The 27,338-nt window shown below is 42.5% G+C and overlaps 1 protein-coding gene and 1 pseudogene across 1 annotated transcript; one reads left to right on the top strand and one right to left on the bottom strand.

Annotated features, from left to right (window-relative positions):
- On the bottom strand, positions 1 to 25,928 carry Stx11 (syntaxin 11). Its single transcript, XM_027402006.2, has 2 exons — positions 25,589 to 25,928; positions 1 to 1,755 (listed from the first exon to the last, which is right to left on the bottom strand). Exon 2 carries the CDS (start codon positions 1,748 to 1,750, stop codon positions 887 to 889), a length of 864 nt encoding a protein of 287 aa, XP_027257807.1. The 5' UTR covers positions 1,751 to 1,755; positions 25,589 to 25,928; the 3' UTR covers positions 1 to 886.
- LOC113834232 lies at positions 8,030 to 8,614 on the top strand (annotated as a pseudogene).
- Positions 25,929 to 27,338: the final 1,410 nt, after the last annotated feature.

The raw sequence follows: 27,338 nt of genomic DNA, 5'->3' as shown, positions 1-27,338 counted from the left end.
TGACACTCACAAAACAGCTCTTATTATTTAAATATGGAATTTACAAAAGCAGAGCTAACCCAGTTGGTCATTACGTACACAAGTGAGGGAATGTTAGTTTACATTTATATATATATTCATATGAAATGAAGTACAAAGATAAATTTTAAATAAATGTTTTCTGTGAAAAATATATAAAAGTAAGTGATTTAAAAAAAGTTCAACTGGAGTGCTTGTTCAGTGCTTAAAATATTTGGAAAAAATTACTCGTATATATATAAAACTGGTGGAAGTTATAAAAGGTGAGAGATAAGGAAACCTGTGTCTTCAGTGTAGTTTAATAAGTGGGGGGAGAGAGCCGAGGTAAAGTTTCCACATAGGCAGAGCTCACACAACATAAATAGATAATCAGAAGTGAATGAAATCCAGTTTACCCAAGGTCAATGCTACTCGAAGTTGAAAGAACTAAGAAATATCCAAGTGAATGTCACTCAAAATTGAATAGCACCAAGGAACTCCCAGAGAAGGTAAAGGAAGACAATTTTTGATAATGTGCTTATACTATTAGCATTTGTTCGTTTCATTTCCTCCTTTAGTCTTCAAGACATTGACCTTAGCAACGACTTTTAGTTCCTCCCTGTGATGCTGAATGCCCGGTATCTTATAATGACGTCACACAACTCCAGCGGTGATCTGCCTGCATTAACCAACTATAGGATGCTAACATCCATCCTCCTAGGCAAGTGCCGGGTTCTGAATCTTGCACACCAACCCCATCTTTCTTTCTTTATCTTCTGAATTCTGCAGGCATCCGGACACTCTCTCTCAGCCCAGTGCAGGATGCCTTTGATTGGCATCTTGAGCACTTTGTCTTCATGGCTCAGGTGGTGAAGGCCCAAGCCAGCTGCTAGTTGACGCAGGGGCAGCAGAAGCAGCAGATGGTCCTGCAAGGGTTCTTCTTCTTGTACTGCACTGCCTTGCGCACCTGTGCCTTGGCCTCACCCGTGTAGTCGAGGGTCTTCTGCACATTGAGCTCGATGACGTTCAGCGTGTCCGCCTGCTTCTCCACCAGGACAGCCATCTGCAAGAAGAGCTCGTGCACATCCCGGATGCGACCCTCCAGCCGCAGCAGCTCTCGGTGTCGGCTCTCGATCTCGTTGAGTGCAGCCCGTGCGCCCTTCACGTCGGCCAGCAGGTTCTCGGAGAATACGTCCCACTTACCCTGCTCGAACATGTCCTCGATCTGCTCACCCGACACGTCCTTGCCCATGATCTCCAGCTGCCGTTGGATGCGGATCTTGCAGTTGTCGCGCTGCTTCATCTCGGCTTGGTTGTACTCATACATGGCCTGCTGGAAGGCGCGCGTCAACGCGCTGTATTGTGCATGGGAGATGCGTGCCACCGCGGAGTGCGAGCCGTGCTGGACCTCTGCCTGATCGCTCAGCTCCTTCATGGAGCGCAGCTTCTGGTGGATGCCCTCCCCACGGGTCTTGATGGCTTTGGCGATGGAGTTGGTGTCGCGCTTGATGCTGCTGAGGCGCCGCATGGACGTGAGGAAGCGGACGTTCTGCCTTCCCAGGCGCTTCACGTCAATCATCAGCAACTGATTTTCATCCTGGATGTCCTGGATGACCCGGTACAATGACTCTAGGATGTGGTCGGTCTCGAACACGATATCCTCTTGGGGAGTGTCAAAGTCATCGTCCCCGTCTGGGAATTGCTGGTCATAGCTCCTGGATAACTCCAAAAGCTCTGCAAGCCGGTCCTTCATTTTGCCTACAAGAAGAGACAGAAGTTAGGATCCTCTAGTGACAGTCAGTACTTTGTTTTCAGAGGGACTGAAGCTCTGCTCAGTGCTCCAAATTTTCCTGGGTGCATCAAAGGGGCTAAATGTCCTGTTACATTTTACTTTTAAGAAATGTGATGACTTGCCAGGCAGTGGTGTAAAGGTGTTGAGGAGATGGTTCACAGGACTGAGTTTGAGCCCAGGCCCTAGACAAAAGCTGATGTGGCAGCGCACACCTGTCACACAGTGTATACACAGGGGCCTTCCAGGGTTTGGTGGCCTGTTTAACCAAATCAGGGACCTCTAACTTCAGTGAGATTGTGTCTCAAAAGATAAGGTAGAGAGAGACTGAGAACGACATCCACTATCAACCACTGGTCTCCACATGCTTGCATACACTCATGCACCACACCCTCTCACACAGGTGTGTGTACATGCGCACACACAATATCTCTCTCCCTCTCTCTCTCTCTCTCTCTCTCTCTCTCTCCCTCCCTCTCTCTCTCTCTCTGTCTCTCTCTCACACACACACACACACACACACACACACACACACACACACGAATACACAGGCACACAAGCAAAATTTGGGTATCAGCCAGGTGCAGAGGTGTGCACCTGTGGTTCCAGCTACTAGGGAGGTTGGGGTAGGATGAACACTTGACTCTGTGAGTTCCAGTAGCACAGTCTGAGCAATACAGCCAGACCCCATTGGGAAAAAAAGGTTGAGATTTTTTGGCTCTTTTCCCCATTATAAATTTCTAGTGGTAAGCATTGTTGACATTGTTCCCAGTTAGAAACCCTTTATATAGAAAATTAGAATCATATAGTCTTACAGCAAAACATACACTCACTTATCTATCCATCATGCAACAGAAACTTTTGGCCCCTTTGCAAGGTTGGTACAAATCATTGCTAAGACAAAACAATGTTTTCTATGTGCACACATTTTCAGTGGAGTGAAAACATGAGTTGGGGCTAGTCTTCCCTTATACATGGTACTTTATGCCTAGAAAGAGCCTGTTCCTACTTCATAGACCATGGCAAAGCACAGCTCCCAAGAGCTGCCCAATCACTCAGAGAACTTGGTCTGAAAGACTTCTTTCAGGTTGATATAATTAACGTCATACAGCTGTGCTGGATTGGTGATAACGGAGAATGGTGAGCACTGACTGACCATGGCCTTCCAGCTGCCAAAATCATTATTTATGTAAGCTAAGCAGAAATCTTATTCTGTAATGGTAATTTTTAATATAACACGTTTTCCTGCTTAAAATGTCATTTCTTTCTTTTGTCAAGTAAAGTCAATACCAGCCTTTCTCAATGACAGTGAATGTCATTCTCCTATCAGAATAATTGACTGGTCAGTAAAAAGACCTAACCTGGGGAGAGACTTGAGAAATGATGAGGTAGATAATGGGCTAAGATGTTTATAGTTTGATTATTATTAATTAATTTTAATTGACATATAAAACTGTTCACATTAATGGGGTACTATATAATGTTTCAATACATGTACATACTGCATTAAGTTCAAATCAAGTTAGATACATATTTATCTTCTTAAATATTTACTTATTGCAGACCAAGATACCAGCTCCCAGGATGGACGGAGAGTAGCAAAAAGAATGCCTTCAGAGTAGTTGGGACTTAGAAAATATTCTTCTCTATCTGATGGCTAGACTTTTCTATCTGAGGGTAAATAAGGAAACACACATGCTTTTTTATGGTAACTTAAGGGAAAAAAAGGGGGAAAGGTACATACATCCTTGATAGTGACCTTCTCTTTTACTTCAACTTAGAAAATCCCTTTCTGAAAATCTCTCCATCTCCACACAGCTACATCTCTTTACATACAGCGACATAACACTTCTTTCTCCATCTCTCATACTTTTACTTCTACAGCAAAGTCCCTAGACAGATATGTATACATTTTCACGGTCACACAGCACTTCTTGAGTAAACAATAATAAAGAGAGCCATGCTGATCACAGTTTCTCTCAGGTTAGGGATGCCACGATGACTGGCCAGTGAGTAATGCTTAGCCATGCACATAGCTCTGCGTATGTGATACTGAAACTCAGGACTTAAACAATAAGCAGTTAGGTGGCTGAACCTTGAGGTTAGGAGTATGTGAGGAAAGTCCATTACTCTACCAAAGTTGCTTCATGCCTGATCTTGAATCAGCAATAAACACCTGGAAATTTGTCCTCGTGTATTCAGCTCCAGGGGCAACCAGTTTGCTTTGAATTTGTTCTGAAATCTAAAATTAGCTGTCTTTGTGACTAAGAATACTATTACTTTCCTATGTCAGTCTGAATGATGAAAAATACCCAAGTATGATTTTTATTCATCAGATCTATATAGTACTCATTAGGCAGAAATCGTCTTCCTGATCATCCACAGCTATATGTATTCCCAGTAGATGGAATATTTTCACAATATAAACAAGGAAATATAAAATATACCAGCGAGGCTTTTTTTTTGCTTTTTCTCCTTAAATTCTTTATTAGTTTTAAGTGTGTGTGTGTGTGTGTGTGTCTGTGTGTGTGTGTGTGTGTGTGTAGTATGTGCACTCGAGTACAAGTGTCTGAGGAATCCATAGGTGTCAGATACACTGGAGCTAGAGTTAGAGGCAGTTGTGAGCCACCCAGTGTGGGGTTGGGCATCAAAACCCAGTCCTCCGCAGGAGTTGTACATGGTCTTAATTACTGAGCCAGTCCTCCAGCATTTATTTCTCTGCCTTTTTCTCCCATCAAATTATCAGGAAACATTTAAAAGTGATACAGGATTCTGAGACGTCTAAAGAAGATGCTGGAAAGAGGAAACACTGACAGAACACGGGAGGACAGCTCAGCAATACATACTGGAAGCTTTTTACATATGTATTTAACCTCAAGACACATGGGAGGATGTGCGGAGCCTGGGAGGTGGTCATATTTTCATCACCACGTTATCTTTGCAGATATTCAGAAATAACTTCAGTGTATAAAAGGCTGAGCTATTTACTGGCTCCTTCATAAGTCACAGAGTTTAGAAGGCTATCTAATGAGATGAAAAGCACACATGTTCTCTCAGGTGGAAAAGGTAGCTATGGAGAAAAGAATTGCAGCAGTCTCACACGACTGTCTGAACTACTCTTGAGCAAGATGCATCAAAATGTCAATAGTGATTTTCCTTGAGTCGTGGGATCTGTGTTCATCATTTTTATTTCCTTTTGCTATTCTAGACTTTCCATAATTTTCTGAGATCATATAGATTTATAATTAATTCTATAATCTATGCATAAGGATTAGATTGATGTTCTGTATTTCCAGAGGAAGTACACTAGCTAACTAGCATTGAATGGGAGTCACATCCATCTGCTTAAGTTAGTGTTCATTGCATTCTACTCTCCAAGAAGTGGGTGAACAAAACAGATACATGCTGATGGGCACAGTAAGAAGAGAGCATAGATGTTTTCCTTGAATCTTGGCCAAGCCTTGCACAGCATTACGATGGAAGGTAATTGTTGGCAAATGGAAAGAATGACACATACCAAGTTTCTAGAACTATGTTCATAGATGCATTCTATTCTCTTTACTGTTCCCCTAAAACTATAAAGAACTACAGGAGGAGACCACCTCATTCTCAGTACGAAAAGCAGAATCCGAAGCACCTAGAAGATGGTATCAGAAAATATTCCAAGAGTGAATCTAACCACCTGACATCATAGGTCCCCAATCAGTAAAGATCCAAAGTCATTTGAAGGTACAAGTCTCTAACCTGTAAGGAAACAGGAATGTTCACACCCTTTGGCAGGTGTTAAATAGTCGCCTTCCTGCCCACCCTTCCTGCCCAGCACAGACCAAGATGGGTAAAGTTCTACCCACTTAGAAGTTCTCCAAGATGCCAGGAAGCAAGCATCAGGAAATCTACAATGGGTGTGTGTATATGTGTCAACCAAGAGGTTTCCATTCTGAGAATCTCTTTAAAACATTAGAAATATGCATCTTTGCTGAAGGCACATCAAAACATGGGAGAGGGCACAAAAGAGCATCAAAATGAGCTTTATAGTCAGTAGGTTGATATATACCTTGAAGTCATAAAAGGGAAAACTATAGTAACTGAACAAGAAAACAAATCAGACAATTCAACTGACCCAGAGTTTCACAGTGGCAAACAACAGTATAATAAATATTGGCAAACTTGTTCATAAAGTTGAAAAAGTAACTTCTATTTTAATTCACACTCAAGTGGAAAGTACCAAAGATGGTTTGTAACTATCAGAAATATGCTTATTTCTTCTACTTTCCTTTTATGAACACATGTAATGTGGTCTGAGAGATCTCATTGAAATATGGAAGGAAGGGTAGGAAGGAGGGAAGGAAGGCAGATTGCTTAACCCTTCTTCTGTTAAGCAATAAAGTTTCACATGAAAGCACACAGAGAACTAAAGAGATGATGGTGCCTAAGTGGATTTCCACCTGAAGCAGACAATGAAGTCACCTGGAGAGTTTCTAGTGCTGCAGCTGCCTGAACTGGGGCTTGTGATTTTAGTATACGATTAAGTTTGTAGCCCATTCCACAGATTCTTACTGTGGAAGCTTAGTGATCATGAGAGTTGAGCAGTTCTGGAGTGTCTTAATGGTCTCCAGGTTGAAGATAGACTGAGAGGATCAAGAAAAAGATAGCTCTTGGCCTCTCCCCCTACCAGAAAGAGGGTGTCTTTCATAAGCACTGCCTCTGGCTTCTGAGGATGAAGAAGGTCTCCATATGAAATGAAGATCAACTAAGAACTCACCTTCAGTCTAGTAAGCCATGAAAACAATCCAGGAAGCCCTAACAGTGGGGTAAGCAAGAAAAACAGGGGTTTACTAGAATCTCTTCACTCTCACATGAACAGATAAGGCAGACACTAACAAAAGGGCATTGAAAATGGAGATTGGGCTTCACTCTTTTTTTTTTTTTTTTTTTTTTTTTTTTGGTTTTTCTGAGACAGGATTTCTCTGTGTAGCTTTGGAGCATATCCTGGCACTTACTCTGGAGACCAGGCTGACCTCAAACTCACAGAGATCCTGGGCTTCACTCTATGTGGCACCTTGAAGTTCATTAATAAGTTGTCTAATGGAATTCAAGATAAAGAGTGGCATGACTCTATTACCTAAACACATTGGGACCAGGATCCTACTATTGGATTTGGTCCATAACATCTAGATTTTTCCAGCTATGGTTCTGTTGATAGAGTGTTTGCCACCCAAACATGAGGGCCTGAGTTGAAATTTCCTGGGATCCATGTAAAAATCTGGGTTTGGTGATAACAATCTGTAATCATGGCCCTGGGACAGCAGAGAAAGGTGAATCCATGGAGCTTTAATCCAGTGAGACCTTCACTCAAAAAAAAAAAAAGGCAGAGAGAAATTTTAGAAGCCATCTAATGTTAATTTCTGACCTACACATGCACACATAAACAAATGTGTCAACATCTGTATGCACAGATGAGCACACATGGACACACGAGAACACACCGCACACACCACCACCCTTTCCCCCTCCACACACATATTTTCTGTCCTATCAGGAAGGATGACTCAAGAAGATCAATGAAGGGGGACAGTGATTACATAACTAACACACTGGATGCTACAGAGAACAGCCACGAGAGTCACTGTCCCTGCTTGTCCCTATCATAAACACAATGTGTAGCTATTACTCTACTCATAAAGGATACTTACTCTGCAGCAACAAAAAAAGAAAAAAAATTATTGTTGTAGTCTAAATTATGTCCCTTTGAAATGACACAGGTAATGTCATCTTGCCCCGACTCCATTTTGTATTTGCTTAGACAGTTCTTAGTCCTCGCCCCCATCTCATCAATGGCCATGTCTGTGTTGGCAACACATTTGAGATTTCCATCGCTTTGGCCATGGTTCCGATGTATTAACCAAATAATTAAAGTAAACCAAAATAACTAGACAAGATATAAGTAAAAACAATGATTGGCAGGTAGTGTATAAAATAATTACTATGCTCTGCCAGAAATGAATATTTCAAGGCTATGCATATTTGATATAAATTATGGTCTTCATGGTTTTGACCTCTAAAAACCCTATGTGCCTGGGCTCGGATGCCAAGAGGCTTTTCAGAGTCACAAGCCCATTTTTGGTCTGACCATCAATAAAAAGAATTTAAAACTTCTAATTGTTTTTCTTTTTCCCTGGAGCCGCTGAGTTATGTAGAGGCTCAGGTGTGTTCAAGATTCACCTATAATCCACCACCGTGGTTGAGCAAGGCATTGCTGCTGGAGGTGTAATGGACATCAATACTGCTCTACAAGAGTTGCTGAAGACCCCCTCATCCACAATGGTCTAGCCTGTGGTACACATGAAGCTTCTAAAGCCTTAAACAAGCGCCAAGCCCATCTATGTGCGCTTGCATCCAATTGTGAGGAACCTATGTATGTGAAGTTGATGGAGGCACATTGTGCTGAGCACCAAATCAGCCTGATTAAGGTTGATGACAAGAAGAAACCAGGGGAATGGGTAGTCCTCTGTAAAACTGATTGAGAGGAGAAGCCATGGAAAGTGGTTGGTTGCAGTTGTGGGTGGTTAAGAACTCTGGCAAAGAATCTCAGGCCAAGGATGTCATTGAAGAATACTTCAGATGCAATAAGTGAATAAATAAAAATATTGGCTCATTTAAAACAAAACAAAAAACCTTTTAATTGTCTTAATCAGAGGGGTTGCGAGTAACTATCTCATGTGGATCATTTCACTTTTAGTACTCCTCACCCCAAATTCATATGTGAAAGTGACCCAGCATGTCAGAATGCCTCTGTAGTTGGAGCTGGTAATGAAGAAGTTAAGTTAAAACAAAGCCTTTGGGGATGGATCCTAATCAACACGGCTGATAAGGAATCCAGTGGGAGAAAGTTTGCATACTCATAAGGCTAGGAGAAGACAGTGCTAATCTGTAAGCCAAGGAAACAGACCTCAGCAGAAACAAACCTTGCTGAATTCGTCATTTTTCTTTTGCTGTGACAAAACACCTACACCAAGACAACTTATAGAAGAAAGAGTTTATATAGGCTTACGGTTCCAGAGGATGAGAGTCCATCATGGCAGGGAAGCAGCAGGTATGGCGGCAGGAGCAGAAAGCTGAGGGCTCAGATCTTGAACAGCAAGTACAAAGCAGAGAAAGAAAACTCAAAATAGTGTGAGTCTTCAAACTCTCAAAGCCATACTTCCTCCAGCAAGGCCACACTTCCTAAACCTCCCAAACAGTGTCATCAACTGGGGACACTGTTTGCTCACCTGTCCCAGACATTGGGGGACATCTTGTTCAAACCACCAAACTTGCCAACACCCTGACATTGAGTTTACAGCATCCCTAAACTGTGAGAAACAAGTGCCAGGGGTATCCAGCCTTTTGACACTGTGATATGATGCTGCCGTCTATCGAGTTCATACCAGAGAGCTTCATACTGGATTGAAAAACAAAACAAAACAAAACGAAATGAAACAAAAAACAAACAAACAAACATAATGTTTTAAATAAATTTGTGGTTTTTGCACTGGGTTCCATTCATAGCTGCCCTTGGTTGAATGTGGTCAGCAAACTTGACAGACCTAGCAGCCATCAGAATGTCATACTTCACTATGACAAACCAATTTATACAACAAGGAAATGTTGCCTAATACCAATAAGTACAACCCTTCCTGGTTTCACAGCAATATGCTACAAGTATTTTGACTTGCAGTGAGGAAAATCAGACATGCATGTGCAGACTGCAGGACAGAGGGAGGACCACGGGGAGTTTGCTACAGAGGTGAACTGCAGAAGACAGGAGAGAAGCAAACACTACAGCACGTGGGGGCCTTCCTTCCTATAATTAGGATAAACACGGGTTTCTGTTTTCACATATGTCTTAGTTAGGGTTTCTATTGATGTGAAGAGACACCATGACCATGGCAACTCTTATAATGGAAACATTGAATTGGTTGACTCAAATCCATGAATAATCATTTCACTCAGCTGAGTAGAGTAATCTTTGGTGCTCTGGTCTGTTTCTTGATTTTAAAAAAGTGGCATATCAAAAGGGAAGAAAGTGTACTTTTGGTTTGTTTTTGAGACAATGTTTCTGTGTGTAGCCCTGGCTGTTCTGTAGGAAACACAGAGATCAGCCCACCTCTGCCTCTCAGGTGCTGGGATTAAAGGCAAGTGCCACCACTGCCCAGCAAGAAAGTATTCTTTTTATCTTTTAGAAATTATAAGCTTAAAATATTTTCTTGTTGTTCTCCAGGTAATTTAAAAAAGAAAATGGCTGGGTGTTGGTGGCCCACGCCTTTAATCCCAGCACTCTGGAGGCAGAGGCAGGCAGATCTCTGTGAGTTTGAGGCCAGCCTGGTCTCCAGAACGAGTGCCAAGATAGGCTCCAAAAGCTACACAGAGAAACCCTGTCTCGAAAAAACAAAACAAAACAAAACAATACAAAAAAAAAAAAAGAAAAAAAAAAGAAAATGAAAACCAAATGGGGTTGGTCTTTTAAAGTACATTTGACAAAAACGTATTTAACCTTTTCATAGGGTCCATGCAAAGCACCATAGGAGAGTTTGAAGACTCTTCATCAAAATGGATTGTAACTAAAAAAAGCTAGGGCTAGAAGAAATGATAAAAACATTGGCTGTGAAACTCACTTCAAGATATGGCTGCATAAACAGAACAATGGCAATATCAACCGACATGCTAACATGGAAAGGGGACAGTTTCATGGGGTACCATCCACAAATGAGGAATTATAGGCAACTAACGACCACCAAGAGACGGAAATTAGCCTCTTCCAGGGATGACACCCCCCACCTCCTTACTGGTTATCCAACACAAAGTGGTCAGCCCTGAAACCATACACACAACAAAAAGTGGACCTAGCAGGTTGTATTTATATACTGTGCATGTATAGACATAAGCATACACTTATACACCCATATATATGTAACAATAATAAAGAAAAGAGGCTATAAATTTTGGAGTGGAGGGGACATAGGTGGGAGTTGAGGGAAGGTACTGGGGGGTGACTAGAGGGAGGAAAGTGATGTAATTCTATTCTGGTTTAAAATGTGTAAAAATTAAAAATAAATTAAAAACTTTAAATAAGTGTCCCTTTTAATTCTTAGGCTAGAGGGTAAAATGTTTGCTGTGTATGCCTGACAACCTCCAAATATATGATTTCTGACTGACTCTTTTTTAACATGAGATGAAGAAACATCTGAGTTTTCCAACGACATCGATGCGTGACGTTTGCCAGGTAAGTGATTTTCATAATGACTGAAGTCTCTCTCTCCAACTGCCATAGGAGTGCATTTGTTTTTGTTGGAAACTATCCTCTGAAATGCACTGGCATACTTCATGGCTTCCTTATGTCGGCTACAATTCTGAAATGCACTGGTATACTTATTACTTTCTTGTGTTGGCTGCACGTTGCTGACCACTCTGCTGGTCATCATCCACACCTTTGAACTTTGATGCACTGTTTGATCTGAGAAGCTTCTCATCCAAAAGTTACTCCTTTCAAGCAATGATTGTGAAAGCTAGGCTTTCTCTTCAGTTCCATTGACAACAGGAATTAGACCCGACTAGCTGCTAAACACATTTATAACTCTTCTTCTAGGAGAATCCAAGGCCCTCTTTTGGCCTCCACATGCACCCAGCATGTGACTGGTGCACAGACATACATGCAGGCAAAATACTTAAACACATAAAGAAATATAATAGCACAGTAAAGGTTACTTAAAGATTATATATATATGTATATATATATATATATACATATACATATATATATATATATATATATGTGTGTGTGTGTGTGTGTGTGTGTGTATAATTTCTGGAATATTCCACTTCATTTTTGACAGAAACAGTGGATTACAAGTGACTTAAGCCACAGAAAGCAAAATTGTGGTTAATTAACTACTTGGTCTCATCAAGAAATACTGTTGGTTTCTCTGTCCTTTGAATATAGACTTGCTAATGAATCTTGCTTTTATGAAAGGACAGTAGAACATGTGACAGAAACAGATGCCTGGATAACACAAGCCACTGAACCTTGTCCCCTCTTCCTACTGGGGACATTGTGAGGAAGCTGGAGCCAGCCTTGTGGAGAGGGGCTGAATGACTGATCCTGGACACACCCAAGGGAAGATCCATCCAGAGCTTGCTTATTGTGGAAGGCTTATATAGACCAACTCATCTTATCCTCACAAACATAAGAAATGACTGATAGCAATCTGGGGGAAGCTTTATTATAATGATACTCACTGATACAACTGTCTTTGGGTTGTTCTGTGCCTCCCAAATGTATTTTTCTTTAATCTCAGTTAAGAAAGCCAACAGGAAAATAATAATTTATGGGAAATAAATTCTCATGCATTTAAAGTGGACATTTGTTATAATTTAAAATGAAAATATAAATAATTTTCTTGGTCTCTATGGCTATGGCTAGCTTTGCATTCTGATCTTCCGGCAAGCTTTAGTAGAGTACCACATATCCTGATGATCATGACCTATTTTTTAATTACACGTTCCACTTATGATATCATATTCATATGTTATCTAAAATTTCATATAAAGCATATACATTCATTTTTCAAAAACCATACATTTCTTAACAAATCGGAGGACAGTTCTGTCTTTCCTGTTGAAAACTGTAGTCACAATGAGGAGACAATAAGGCTCTGTGGAGCTGCTTCACACTGCCCATACTGCTCAGGAGCTAGGGGGCTGCTTCACACTGCCCAGGCTGCACAGGAGCCGGGAACTCTGAGATCACAACAACACAGTGATACCTGGTAGTTTTAACCTTGGTCAGGGTTCAGTCTGATAAGAGATCTGGAGAACTTGAAGAGCCAGTTTTGGAATTGAAGTGGCTAGTCTTGAGTGTACCTCAATCCCACTGTTCAGCTCACCCAAATAAAGAGCAGCTGGCAGGTACAGTGCAACCTTCCAAATGGCTCGCGTCTAAAATATAGTGTCAGCAAAACCCTCCAGAGGAATTTCTTGCCACAAAACTAAAAAGAACCAAAATTAGTGGGAGTTCAACTAAGTCTCTAAAAACTGTCAGGAGTTGATGTGACCAGATTCATCCTTACAAAATATTAAGGTGACAGGAAAATTATCCTCAGAGCCAGGAGTCTATTTAGAGTCCCACATCTACACATCGAAGCATGAATGGCCTAAGGTTTAGCCTCGACTGTTATGTGAAGTCAGGTTCTGATTCCACCTGTGCCACTGTTATCCCTCGCCTGGGATTTTGAATGCTTCCAGAGTCCCAGTGGGAAGACAGGGTGATTCCCAAGAAAGGGATGCAATTCCTAAGAGACTGGTGCTGTCCAAGCCTGCCTCAGTCTCCTTTCCTTGCTGCCTTCTCCCATGTATAATGTGACTTCACTGACTGGGAGAGGACTCATTGGGATGGTCCATGAGGAGCTTTTACACAAGGAAGAATGAACACTCTGTCGTTGCTGTCTGTTTTTTATTTTTTATCAGTTTATGAGATTCATGGGACCTTAATCCACTCAAATAAATAATGCAGATCTGGTAACCACATGTGCAAACAGTGCTATTAATAGCTAATGTGCTATTAACAACTTATTTCCCATTTCATCTATGGCCATAAGTGACCTTCACACCTATGGGCTACTATATTATTAGAGTTTAATATTTTTAAATGGAAGGGGGTGGAGGAGATATGTGGGGGCATGTGTGTGCTATAGTGTACATGGCTATATCTGGAGGTCAGAGAGTCTTGCAACAGTTCTTTCCTTCCACATTTAAATCAGTTCCAGGGGTTGAACTTGGGTCACCAGACTTTAAAGTCCTTTACTGATGGAGCCATCCTGTCAGCCCTATTTGAGGTTTTAAGTGACTTCTTTCCCAAATATAAAAAAATCTCTCTTTCTCTCTTTCCCTGTTTAGCTCTTTGGAAGAATACAAAAACTCACAGAATTATTTGATATAAAAATATTTTCACTGGGCAGTAGAGGCACACATCTTTAATCCCAGGACTCGGGAGGCAGAGGCAGGTGGATCTCTGTGAGTTTTAGGTGAGCCTGGTCTACAAATCGAGTTCCAGGCCAGGCTCCAAAGCTGCACAGAGAAACCCTGCCTCCAAAAAACAAAAATGGACAAACAAATATTTTTGGGACTGGAGAGATGGCTCAGCAGTTGAGAGCACTGGATACTCTTCCAGAGGACCTTGGTTCAATTCCCAGCACCCACATGGCAGCTCACAATTGTTTGTACCTCCTGTTCCAGGAGAACCAGCATCCTCACATATACTTACATGCAGGCAAAACACCAATGCATAGAAAATGAAAATAAATATATTATTTTTAAGAATAAAGATTTTCCATCAAATATTAAATACATGTCATGACTATAAAATAACCCACGATAAAAACTAAGACAACCGCTTCCAGATTCCTTTTATCCAAGCAAGTCACGAACATTCAGGAAGCACATTCAGAAGCGCTAACCCTGGAGCTATGAAGTAGGGCACATTTCTCTGGTGAAGCAGAAGTTCTATGAGGGACATCCCATAGGGTCATCAAGAAAACTTCCACCAACAAAAAGTTTGCATAGGTGAAACCAAATAAAATGAAGAATGAAGGCAACCTGGAAAAGTTAAGGAAATTCTAGAAATGAAGAGAATGTTCATATGTGCTTTTATGATCAAGACTCTCAAGGTGGTTTTTCAGTTCCACACATTTCGGAGTCTGTGAAGGAATCATGAAGTATTTGAGCCAGCCTGAGGCCTGATTGTCTCATGTTTATAAAGCCCTTGGCTTAGCTTTCAATTTTCTTATTTATTGCAATTTTGTGTGTATGGGGATGCACATTTATGTGCATGTTTGTATACAAATGCATATGCCCATGTGCCCATGTGTGGAAATCAAATCATTTTCCATCTTATTTTTTGAGTCAGGGTCTCTCACCGAACCTGCAGTGATTCAGCCAGACTGCCTGGCCAGAAAGCCCCTAGGATTTTCCTGTCTCTGCCTGTCTGGTATAGGAATTACTGACCTCAGCTGCCATACCTGGCTCTCCATGTAGGTGCTAGGGATCTGAAGTTAGGCCTTCATGCTTTTACATAAGAACACTACTGAATGGGATGACAGAAGAAAGGTCTAAAATGGCAGCTGGGCACTTGACTGAAAAACTATCTGTCTTCTAGATGAGGAAGGGGGCTATGAGCTTGTGCAGGAAAATGAAGATAACAGAATTCTGGGTGGATCATAATTTGAGAGAGATTTAGACAATTTGGAGTTGTATAAATGGAAAGAAAGCCATGCTAATGAGAACAGAACAAGAATAATGGCCTTTCAAATAATGTGGTGATGTATTATTTATGATTTATTAAAGCTTACCTTTAATAAATTCAGAAAGCAAAGTCAGCCTCAAGCTATAGAGATCAGGCAGTGGTGGCACACACCTTTAATCCCAGGACTCTGGAGACTGAGACAGACAGATCTCTTTGAGCTCAAGGCCACCCAGGGCTACACAAGATTGAAATCAGTCTAAAAGAATAACAGAGCTCACATCTTTAATCTCAGCACTAGAGAGGTATAAAAGATAGGAGCACAGTCTTCAGTAGTCAGTCTCAGGAGTCTCCAGCCAAGTTGAGGAAAACATAGCAGCCTGAGTGAATCTGAGGAGCAGTGAAGTCTGAGGAACACCCCTTTGGTTTGAGCTGAGGTAGAAATTAAGAGCTGGTGACTGGCTGCTTTGATTTTCTGATCTTCAACTTGAAGCTTGAACTTCAATATCTGTCTCTGGGTCTTTTAAATATCATGCTACAGAATAATACAACAGTTTGAAGAAATACCAGAGAAAAAGAAAACCAAGATTAAGGACATGAACCCAGAAATCGCCACATGGTAGAAAAAGAATAACAAGATTCTAGTTAGCAACTTAACCCAAAATGAGAGCAATAAAAGGAATACAAGCTTTGTCTGTACTTTCATTACTAAAGCTAAACTGAAGTAATGAAAATGGAAAATATTCGTTGTGTTTATGCTGAGGATAATGGTGGTGTACTCTAGATAGGTAATTGTTAGTGAGCCAGATACAAAATGCCCATAAGCACTCAAAGTTCAATTAAGAGTAATTAATAACTTAAGAAATTGTCCAGTTGATATCAACAAAGACGTGCTGACTAAATTGGACATTCTCATTGTCAGCTGTTAACCTTTGAAGACAAGTTGATGTGCCTATAATTTGATTCCTTAAGGAAAAAATTTTATCACCTAAAAAGAATTTCATTTTGGAAGGAAAAATAAAATATATTATATTTACATATGAAACTGTCTAACAATAAAAAATAAAATTTAAAAATTAAGGTAGAGAATAAACAGCAGAAGACACATGATGTCTGTCTCTGGCCTTTACACACTCATTTTGTGTGTGTGTGTGTGCGCGTGCGCATAAATGGATGCATATAGCATATGCAAATAAATGAATAAAGTAAATAAAAAAGAATTAAGTTTAAAATTTATGTCTACACTTTATGTCATATAGGTAAGCAAACAAAATGCTGACATATTAGTTAGCTTGATTTAATCAGGCACATTGTACATGTATATCAAATGTCATCAGGTACCACACAAATGCAATTTATCAATCAAAACAATACTAAGAATGAATGTGAGGTGGTTTGAGTGAGGAATGTCCCCCATAGTCTTGGGTGTGTGAACACTTGATCCCCAGTTGGTGGCACTGTTCAGGGAGGCTTAGTTGATGTAGCCTTGCTGGGGGAAGTCACTGGGGGAAGTCACTGGGGGAAGTCACTGGGGAAGTCACTGGGGTTGGCCTTTGAGAGTAAAAAGCCCCGCCTCCTACTAATTTACACTCTCTGTTATATCCTCAATATTCAAGATATGAACTCTCAGCTTCCTGTTCAGCTACCATACCTGCTGCTTGCTGCCAAGCTTCCCTACCATCCTGGACTCTAACCCTCCGGAACTCTAAGCCAGAATAAATTGTCTCTTCCTCAAGTTTCCTTTGATGCCATCGTTTTATTACAGCCATGGAAAAGTAAGTAATACACAATGATTAGCAATTTAGACATTAAATCTTCATAGTTAAAAAAAAAGAATTCATCATTCTTGCCCTCAGATAAGCTTGTAACATACTAGGAAAACTAAAATAGCAGGATAATAAGAAAAGATCAAGACTGGCCAGAAGAGAAGAAAAAGGAAGGACCCAGTATGTGTGGCAAAGCTGGGAGGAGGTTATCAATTGCAACACAGGTATTGCAACCTCTCTCCCCTGAATGGAAGCCAAGTTCACAGATGAGAAATCAGAAATAGACGTAGATCTGAGCACTTGTGCTTCATCCCTTGGGCCATTTAGGACAAAAACTTGAGGTTGACACTCCTAGCACAATAATCTCTTAGCTGATAACAGTGCCCCCCAAAATTATTTTAAAAGCTATTTCTATTACATTTCTTTGTTTAAAGATTTGTTTATTTTTATTTTATGTGCATGAGTGTTTGCCTGCATGTATGTATATGCATGCCGGTGCCTGAGGAGTACAGAAGAGGGGGTCAGATCCCCTGGGACTGGAATTACAAATGGCTGTGCTGTGAGAAGCCATGTGGATGCTGGAAATCAAACCTAGGTCCTCTGCAAGAGCAGCAATTGCTTTTAACTGTGGAACTGCCTCTCCAGGCCCACATTTATGTACTCGTCTTGTGTGTAAGTGTGCATACTGTGGGTCCTGGGTTTCAAACTCAGGCTTTTACTCACTGAGCCATCTTGCCAGCCCTGTGTCCTTAAAAGTGGTTTTTAAAAATCTACCTTACAAATTCATGAATTTCTAAGCTTTAAATTTGCTTGTTTGATTTTGATTTTTGTCACCATATATTACACATTGGGATATTAAGACCAACTTCCAACCATAGCGGATTGTATGAAACACCCAGAAACTTCCTTCTCTGTTCCTTCCTATCTTTTTCACTCTTCAAATGAAGAAACCACTTTCTTCGCTCTTGAGTAGCATCACCCTCCCAACATGTGCCCACTTGCGCTCACACACTCCTGCACACAAGCAAACATACATACATACATACATACATACATACATACATACATATAGTCAGGAACACATGCACAGGTACAAATGTGTGTGCACTTGCATGCCCACATACACACGTGAAGGAATCTCAATTTTGATCTAGATACAACAGAAGATACCCCTTTGTTGAAAAGGGGCCCCTTGTAATGAAAGCCACCCTCCCTGCTTTGATTATTTTGGTGTGAATTGGGCTTCTTGAGAATGTGACCTTTTCTGTGACCTCAGACTGGGTCTATAAACTAACACTCCCCATGCTTCCTCTTTCCTAATAGCACGTTCCCCTGCTGATCAGTTTACAACACAGTCTCTTGCTGTCCAGGTTCTACTTGCCCACAACCTCTATGAGGTCCAGGGCTGTGCCTGAGTCTGTGCCTGCTGTATTTGTAATGTTCTCTGCAGCATCTAATAAATGGATACCCTTGATAAATAATTTTCAAATAAACAAGGTCACTAGAATTTTCCTTTCAATCACTTTCATGAGTTACGGGTGGAAGAGACAGTCCTTGCTCTCACAGCGGTAATAAACTTGACAATAGTGAGATGAGCACCAGGCAGTGCCCAGAGGAGAATGTCAGACTCTAAGAATGGGAAGTCTTCTTAGAGAACATAGGGCCTGGGGTAACTCCCAGTGTCTTACTAGATGTTATCTTGATAGGGGAAAGGAGAGGAAACTGAGGCAGAGATAACTTGAGCAGGGGTCTGAAGCATGCATGGAGGGAGGGCACAGGAATGACAATGGCCAGACGTCTCAGGAATGAAGAAAACAGCCAAGTGGCCCTCATTTACCAGGTTATTCTGCACATGACTAATGTTTCCTGCAAAGATCTGATTCAAAATCAATATGTTCTCAAGTGCTTTCCCTTTCCAAGAAGAATTATTACCCATTTCTGTGAGACAAATGATGTGTTTCCCTGCATCTATGAATGTTTAATCTTCCTTCCCATGCTATCTCTTTCATGCTGTTAGATGGTCATTAAGGCTTAAAGCCAGTACCTCAGCACTTGCTCTGCATATGACTTCCTGGAACTTCCTGTCCTGGAAGAGTTACTGATTCCTATTAGGGGATCTTCCTTCCAGCAGAGCTTGTCAAGGAATTTGACATCTCTCCATCTGATATGGAAGAAGGCCAGGGCAGAACCTTTCTCTCTCCCTCCTTCCCTTTCTCTCTCTTTCTCCTTCCTATCCTTCATGCATTCCTCCTCCTTTTTCTTATGCCGCTTCCTTTTTGTTCTACCCCCTTGGTTTTATTTTGAAATATCCTAGGCAATTCTGATATTTTTAACCTACAGGTTACACACTGAGGTTCGTTGGACTGTTTGAGGCCTTTTAATGGTTTTAGATAGGTGTTGGGAGAGGGAGTCGATGATAGCAGCAATAATACAACTTACCATTTCTGTCCTTCCAGGCTGCTATGCCATATGAAAGGACTCCATAAATAATGAAGAGCCATGAAATATGGACAAGACATTGTTTCATGTAGTTTGGTGTAGTAAATAAAGGGAGCACAGGGTTGGCAGTATAGGGATACTATGGAATTCATCTCATGAACTGTCCTACTTTATCCAAAATCAGATTGTGGGCCAATAGCCCAGTGGATGGGAGTATAAAGTGGAATAAAGCTGGGAGGAGAGGCAGGCTTGCTGCCACTCAGAGCTGATGAAGCCTGAGCAAGTCCTAAAAGCTGGACTCCACATCATTAACAAACAAGTTCTGCAAAGAGTTTTGCTTTGCATCTTTAAGCAGAGGGAGTTATAGAACAGTCCAGTACACAAAAAGAAATACTTCATTGGGAAATATGAATCCATAGTATCTTAGTACCCACTGCAAAGGAAAACACCTTCAGTGAACTAAAGACATTTCATAAGTTCCAACCCACCAAACCAATTCACACTACAAGTTACCAGCTAATAAGCCTTACAAAGAACTTGAGTGACACACATGTGTTCAAGACCCATAGGCTCAGAGAGTGGACCACAAATGCTTACTCTGACAGATGGCTTTGTTATCAGCAAAAGTCACAGAATGGATAGAATGGGGGCAGGGGCAGGGGCAGGGACCAGAGTGGGGTGGGTTTGGAGATGGGGGAGGCTCAGAAGGAACATGCCAACGCCACCCATAGCAGTTCCCCTCTCTCAGGGAACTCCCAGCAGAATTGAGGAAGTAAGGCAAACCCACATGAGATAGTAATGCAAATCTTTCACTTTCTATTGAGAGGATTTAATGAACCACAGGCAGCTATAGGAATTTAAACAAAGAGACGGGTGGGTTGTATTGCCTGAGAAGACTCCATGCTGCCCTCCATGCAACAGATGACTATAAATTTCCTGATAAATCTGAAGAAGTATCAAAACATTTAATTCACACAGGAAGAAACTTCAAAAGGTACCAAGTTTCATATGTCTGGACATTTTAGAGCTTTAAACTTGGTTCGTTTGGTTAAGTTTGCACACAGCAGTAATTCAATGCTTTTATCTTTAAAGGGTCCAAAGTCAAGATGTTCGATACTGTGTTGAACAAAAACACAAGTTTTAACCCAAGTCAGAGCAGATCAGATCATCAAACAATGAGAGTGGTGTAGAACTGGGGCTGGACTTGGTCAGGGATGGCTTGTTGGAGAGAATACCTTTGTTAGGACCAATGGAATCTACTCAAATGCACCAAATACAATACAGGATCTCAGCAGAAAATAACTGAATCATTTGCCAAACTAATGCCAAGAGGATAAGGGTGCAGCAGGATTTGTACACTGTGTGAGATTCTTTGAGTTAGAGGCAGGAGAGTACCTGTTTTAGAGTCCATCCAAGAAGAAATAGGCATCAGCAGGCAGATCATAAGCCAGGAATGTAAGATTTGGACTTTTTATGCCCCCGACTGCATTTGTTAGTGATTCTTACACCATGTGACCCACAACCTGTTGATTAGTACCCGGGGCCCTAGCCAGTCTTTCTAGTGACCAAACACATCAGAGAAGCAGGAAATGCAGAAAGCAGAGCATTTAGTACTTAAGAAGCAGGGTGTTGGTGGCGCACGCCTTTAATCCCAGCACTCGGGTGGCAGAGACAGGCAGATCTCTGTGAGTTCGAGGCCAGCCTGGTCTCCAGAGCGAGTGCCAGGATAGGCTCCAAAGCTATACAGAGAAACCCTGTCTCAAAAACCAAAAAAAAAAAAAAAAAAAGCAGCTCTGTAGTCCAGACCTCTGAGAATCTTCAGGTGCCCTGAGTCTCCATAAAGATAGTTAGTCCATCATCACCATGGTGAGGAACATGGCAGTAGGCAGACAGGCATGTGCTGGAACAGTAGCTGAGAACTCACATTTGATCTACAACCATGAGGCAGAGAGAGAGAGCAAGAGAGAGAGAGCCAGAGCTCTAACTGGGAATGGCATAGGCCTTTGAAGCCTTAAATCTCACCCCCAGTGACATGCCTCCTCCAATAAAGCCACACCTTCTAATCCTTTCCAAATAGATCCACCAACTGTGGACCAAGGATTCAAATACATGGGCCTATGGAAGCCATTCTCATTCAAACCACCACACTGGAGCAATTTATGATAACCCCTGTTATATTCCTAGATGGATCACTTGTTTCTTGGGAGGAAAGCAGGAGAAAGATGCTACACAGCAAACTAGGGGCCATGAAGTGTTCATATTATGACTGGAGCTATTCTTGCTCAAGGAAGAATTGTTATGATTAAAAAAGAAGAAGAAGAAACAATGGCGACTTGAGTTTAGCACAAAGTCTAAAACATTATTTATTTATTTATTTCTTCAGAAAAGAGCATTGGCGTGTAGAATAGTTCAATAATGACAACCATGGAGCCAGGTGCTTGGGATAAATTTCCATTTATCCTTCATTGTCAACCATTAACCTTCCTTAAAGTAGTAAGAGAACTTATCACAGGATTCCAGTGAGGAATAAAAGACTTAATCTAGTTATTGAGTCTGGAATATTTCCTGGTCCACATAAGTACTCAGTACATTGTCCCAAGTTTGGTTTCTGTTGCTATGCTAAAACACTGACCAAGACCAATCTAACAGAAGAAAGACTGTGTTTGGCTTACATGTCCTAGGTCATAACCTGTCACTGATGGATGGGTCAGGAGCTTGAGGCAGGAACCTGGAAACAGGAACTGAAGTAGAGACCATGAAGAAATCTTCCTTACTAGCTGGCTCTCCATTCCTTGCTCAGCTTGCTTTTAAAATACAACCCAAGACTACCTCCTCAGGGGAGGTGCTGCCCATAGTGGACTGGGCCCTTCCTTATCAATTGTTAATCAATAAGATGTCCCGCAGATATGCTCACTGGTCAACCTGATGGAGGGAACTCCTTAACTGAGGCTCCCTTTTCCCAGGTGACTCTAGGTTGTGTCAAGTTCACAAAAACTAACTGGTCAAAATGTTACCAAGGCATGTAAAACTTTACATGCCAAGTAGTGTGTGAGCTCTTCATCATCCTTTAGCTTCCACCAACTCTTCCATTGGGTGGGATGCACCTCTTCCAGCCATTAACCAGAATTACAGGCATCATCATCATCTTAACTCTTCTCCCCCCTTCCTCATGGCCCACTTCTCAAGAGGCAGCTGGGTTCTGTGTGTTATACAATGTGAGTTCTATCAGCGCCCTCCTTCATTTCCATGCCTCACCACCACTTGACTGCAGCTTTGTTCATGTTCCCATCTCAATATTACAGCATTCTCCCTAGGACCACACAGTTCTCAGCCAATCTGTTCTTGGGGTGTGTGTTTGTGTTTATTTGTGTGTCTGTGTGCACATCTTCATGTATGGGGGGGCACACATGTGTTGGCATGCCTGTGGAGGTCAGAGGTTGACATGAGTATCTAAGTTCTCTCACTGGATAGGTAGACCGGAAGGTGAGGAAGTCTTAGGACCTTCTGTCTCCATTTATCCAGTGCTTAGATTACAGGTGACAGCTGTTGGGCCACCTTTTACACGTGTGCAGGAGATCAAACTCAAATCTTCAAGTTTGTGTGGGAAGCACTTTACTGACTGAGCCATTTTCTTAGTACCTGCTCCTTTTAAACATATATCGGATGCTGTCTGTTTTCTCAGAGACCCCACAGAATAACGTCCTGGAGCCTATGTGGCACTTGGGCCTTTGGGATCCTGTTCTGTCTTTCCACCCTCATCTTTCTGCCCTCCCCTCAGCTCTCCCCCAAGCCCAGGGAACAAGTTGGAGTTTCCTGACCACAGAATACTGTTTTAGTCCTCGGTACTGCTGTTCCTTCTACTGTGTCACCTACCCCTTCCAGTTCCTGGGCAACCCTCATCTATAGTCAGGTTCATTGTTTAAAAAAAAACCTCTTTATACCATCATAAGTCAAACCCGTGCCAAAGCTCAGGAACACAATGCTTAACACACTTTATCTTTTATTTCTTATAGAAGACATGACTCTGCAGCTGCAGAGGGAGAGATGAAATGTAGAGATTAAAGCTGTTTTAAGTTGAGCAGTTGTCCTTTACTACTTAGCTACCTCAGAGGACTGGAATGTTTGGTCCTCCTTAATCCTTAGGGATCCTGCACAAGAGATGCTGATGAATACTTGACTCCTACTTATCTTGCTCCCTGTACACATATATTTAAGATAAGGTTTAAATTCATAAATGATTCACAGTAAGAGATAAATGAGAATTAATAGGAGAACAATTAACAATATAGCATCATTAATTCGGTATGAATGCACCCCCTCTCTTGAAGTATCTTACTGGCAGGTGCGGTGGCACACACTTTTACTATCAACACTCAGGAGGTAGAAGCAGGCAGCTATTCATGAATTCTATGTTAGTCTGGTCTACATAGTGAATTCCAGGCACAGGATAAACAGTGAGATCATGTCTCAAAATAAATCAAAGTGTATTACTATCCCTGGAATTTTCTACTTAATGTATCAGAACTTAGGTAACTAAAGTCATGAAAGTCAAGTCAACCCCTCAGATGAGGAGCAACAATTGTATGCACCCATGAGCAGAAGGTTGCTTCGATCTAGTGGTCTACAGTTAGGAACCACCCATTAATAGTCTTTTTAAAAGGACACATAACTAAGAGTGGCCACAACCGCCTAGGAGTGATAACAGACTGCATTTACCATTCATTACACAGCTACTAAGTAACATGAAACATGGTTAATTCAAACACTTAAAAGCCATGTTCACTAATGTGCCTTTAAACTACATATTGAATGAAAACCAGGCTGCCCACAAAGACAAGTAGGTGGGTGGAACTCAAGCCTTCTCTTGTTGTCCCAGCAATGTTCCAGGACACTCTGAAACTCAAGGCTTCAACTCACCCCCTGCCGGGGCACCTCCTTTGTGTATAGATTTCTCATAGCACACATCTCATGATGTTGGATTTCCCCAAGTCTGCTCAGCTATGGTCCTAGCTGCCAGGATAGCATTGTGTCCATGGTCGTATACATGGAACTTGGTGAAGAGGCTGGAGCAGACCAGAGCCTTGTAACTGCTGTCTAGGGCTGATATCAGCTCAGTTAGGGTACAGTTATTCCTGTCTCTAGATAGGTACAGTTATTCGTGTCCCTTCCTTCTGGATAGGGAAGTCCATTTCTGAGAGCCACTATTCAGACACATGAGACTCAACATCTTAATGTCTGGCTCCAGCAACCATTGAACTTCTTCAAAAGCTTCTAAATGTTTCTTAGAGCACTAATGTGGTAAAAGTAAACTATCTGAAATATTTTTAGTTTCAGAATGACTTACAATCACTCCATAAAATGTCCCATTCCTACCAAGCAGTGAAAAGAACAACCAAATGGTTATTGGATAATGAAATTAATTTTCTGTTGAGCTTCTGCGGCAAAGCACGTGATTCTAAGGGCTATCTCAGATCAGCCTAGTGACCCTGGCTGGCATGTTGTCCCATCAGACGCTTTAGGAAACTGAAAACTTGAATAGTTACTTCCTAGGCCGCCTGCCCCAGTTTGACAGCACCGGTCTCATTTGCTGGTCTTACTCTAAGCACAGGGATCCAACATCACTTTTCAAAGGCTTATTAACAAAGTCTCGCAATTAGAGCAGCCTTGTGACTCATTTTTGGATACCCGTGTAGAAACAACAGCTCCTCCCTCTGCTGAGAAATGGCTCGAACAAGTGTGAGAGGGCCACAGGAAGTAAAGCACAGGTCTCAGCTGGTGTTCGTGGAGCCCAGAAGCTGACAGAATTCCGTAGCGTGTTTCTCTAAGCAAAGTTATCAGGTCTCTCTCCTAAAAACAACTCCTCAGTGTCTTCTGTGGGAGCTGTTACGAGGAGGTATCGATGTTCCTGTATTTCCTGGCTCCTGAGTCATACTGTCAAGTTCAAGTCAAGAAGTGCCGGTTCTGATGTGTTTGAGAAAGTGGCAACCAAACCATTCAATAAGACAGAATAAAACAAAACTCAACCTCTCGATTGAAAACAAAAGTTGTCTCGGGTACCTTTATAAAGTCAGTCTACAGTCGTCATTTCTGAAGCACTTCTGATGAAGCATTATACTCTCGAACATTTAAAAAGCTTTCGGCTCTACATGAGAAACCCAAAGCCTCATCTAGAGGCGCAGAGAGAACCACACCCCAAAACCACCTGCTGCTGTTCAGCATCCCATCCTGGGTCAGCGCGATCCCTCCAACCCAGCCAACCCCCTGCCCACGTCCTCGATGCCGAAAAAGTTAGAGAGCCTAGTGGACTCGTGCGACAAAACGAACCGTGATCCGGTGGGGCGCTGATCCAGCGACGGGACGCCCGGAGGAAACCGGGTGCGCGTGTCCCGGCGGCCCTGCTCCCTGCGCTTCTTGCCGGCTGTGCTTCTCAGGCGCGGAGTGAGATCTGCGCCACCCCGACCGCATCTGGACGCCACTGTCCCCGCCCCCGGCGCTCTGAGGCCGCACAGCTGGGGACCAGGCCCCGCCCCGGAGACGTCCTCCGCTAGGCGCGCGGCTTCCTTACCCTACTGCAGTCGTCACGCTGCAGGTTGCCGGGAGCCTAGGCACGAGCCACCTTCCCTGCCTAAGCTCCGCCAGATGCTGCGGGGTCAGGGGTGGGGGTGGGGAGCGTGGACCACCCGGGAACTTTCTCTGTCTTCCCTCCCGCTCTGGGATGGAGAGATGGACAGGGCGGGATCCGTCGGACTTCCCCCGGGGAAACCCCACCAACGCAGATGACATTTGCAGTCCAGAACATTTCCGAGGCTAGGATGCTAGAAACCGTTTCTGGGCGTGGGTGTGGCTGCGCAAACCAGGACACTAGCGAAGGCTTAACCGGAGGCTAGAGCTCACGGAGACACTGAGCCCCGCCTTCTACCAGCCCTTTCCCACCTGCTGTCAGTGGGGCGCCCATAGGAATATTCCTGGCACCCTACTGGAGACTCAGAAACAGAAAGGGGGGTGCTCGGTGAGGGGGTGGAAAACAGATTGACAAACGAAGTGAAAACTAACCATCAAAAGGGGCGCATTGGTGCCAGGAAGCCACCAAAAGAGCTCGGAGTGCTCAAAGCCGGAAGGATTTCAGGGACAAGATAGTACGAGAAAGTAACTGAAGTTATCCATCTAATGTGAATAGATGGCTGACAGTCTCTCAGAAGTTATCCATCTAATGTGAATAGATGGCTAACAATCTCTCAGGCAGAGCAATTTCAGGTAACTGAGGCAGAAACTCCATTCTCATGGAAACGACGCGTGTCTCTGCACTCTGGGAAGGGACTGCCCCCAACAAAGGATAGTAGGAAGGGGTGGGGGCTAGTTTTTACCACACAGAGCTGGCATGCACTTCACCCAGTGCTCAAGGCCAGAAAGAACACTGGGGATGTGTGCTCTGAAAATGCTGATGGGAGCCGGCCAGAGGTGGTGCTTGCCTTTGATCCCAGCACTCCGGGAGGCAGAGGCAGGATGGCCTCTGTGAGTCTACAAAGCTACACAGAGAAACCTTGTCTCGAAAATAAATAAATAAATAAATAAATAAATAAATATAAATATGTTGGTGGAGATGGAACTTTACTCCTGAGGCTCTTCTCCTCCACACCCCAGTCTTATCATGAAGGGCATACCAAATGAAGTCCAGAAACCCTTTAAGTCTCCCTAGCTACCGGCCTGGGAGGTGGCTCCGGGGTAAAGTGATTGCCCTTTAGCTTGAGGATCTAAGTTAGATTCCCTAGAACCCCCAGAAAAATATTGTGCCTGCTGATCCATGCCAAACTTTGGTAAGGTGAGGATAGGCACACACCTGGGGCTGCCTGGCCAGCCAGGCTTGAATCATTGGTGAGCTCCCCACCAGTAGGAGACCTGGTTTCAAAGGAGGTGAATGATATCCTGACCGTGAGTCTTAGGTTGCCTCTGGCCTCCACAAGCACAAATTCAGGCATTTGCAACCCTCCGTCAAATGCCTGACCAATATTACCCATACCTGTCAAAAGGTCATAAACAAACAAAGGGAAAAGTTAAACTGCCACAGAAGAAGGCA

The sequence above is a fragment of the Cricetulus griseus genome, chromosome 2, assembly GCF_003668045.3.
Source record: "Cricetulus griseus strain 17A/GY chromosome 2, alternate assembly CriGri-PICRH-1.0, whole genome shotgun sequence".
Taxonomy (NCBI): domain Eukaryota; kingdom Metazoa; phylum Chordata; class Mammalia; order Rodentia; family Cricetidae; genus Cricetulus; species Cricetulus griseus.
The sequence above is the reverse complement of the archived record's forward strand: the minus strand, read 5'-3'. Positions and strand labels throughout refer to the sequence as shown.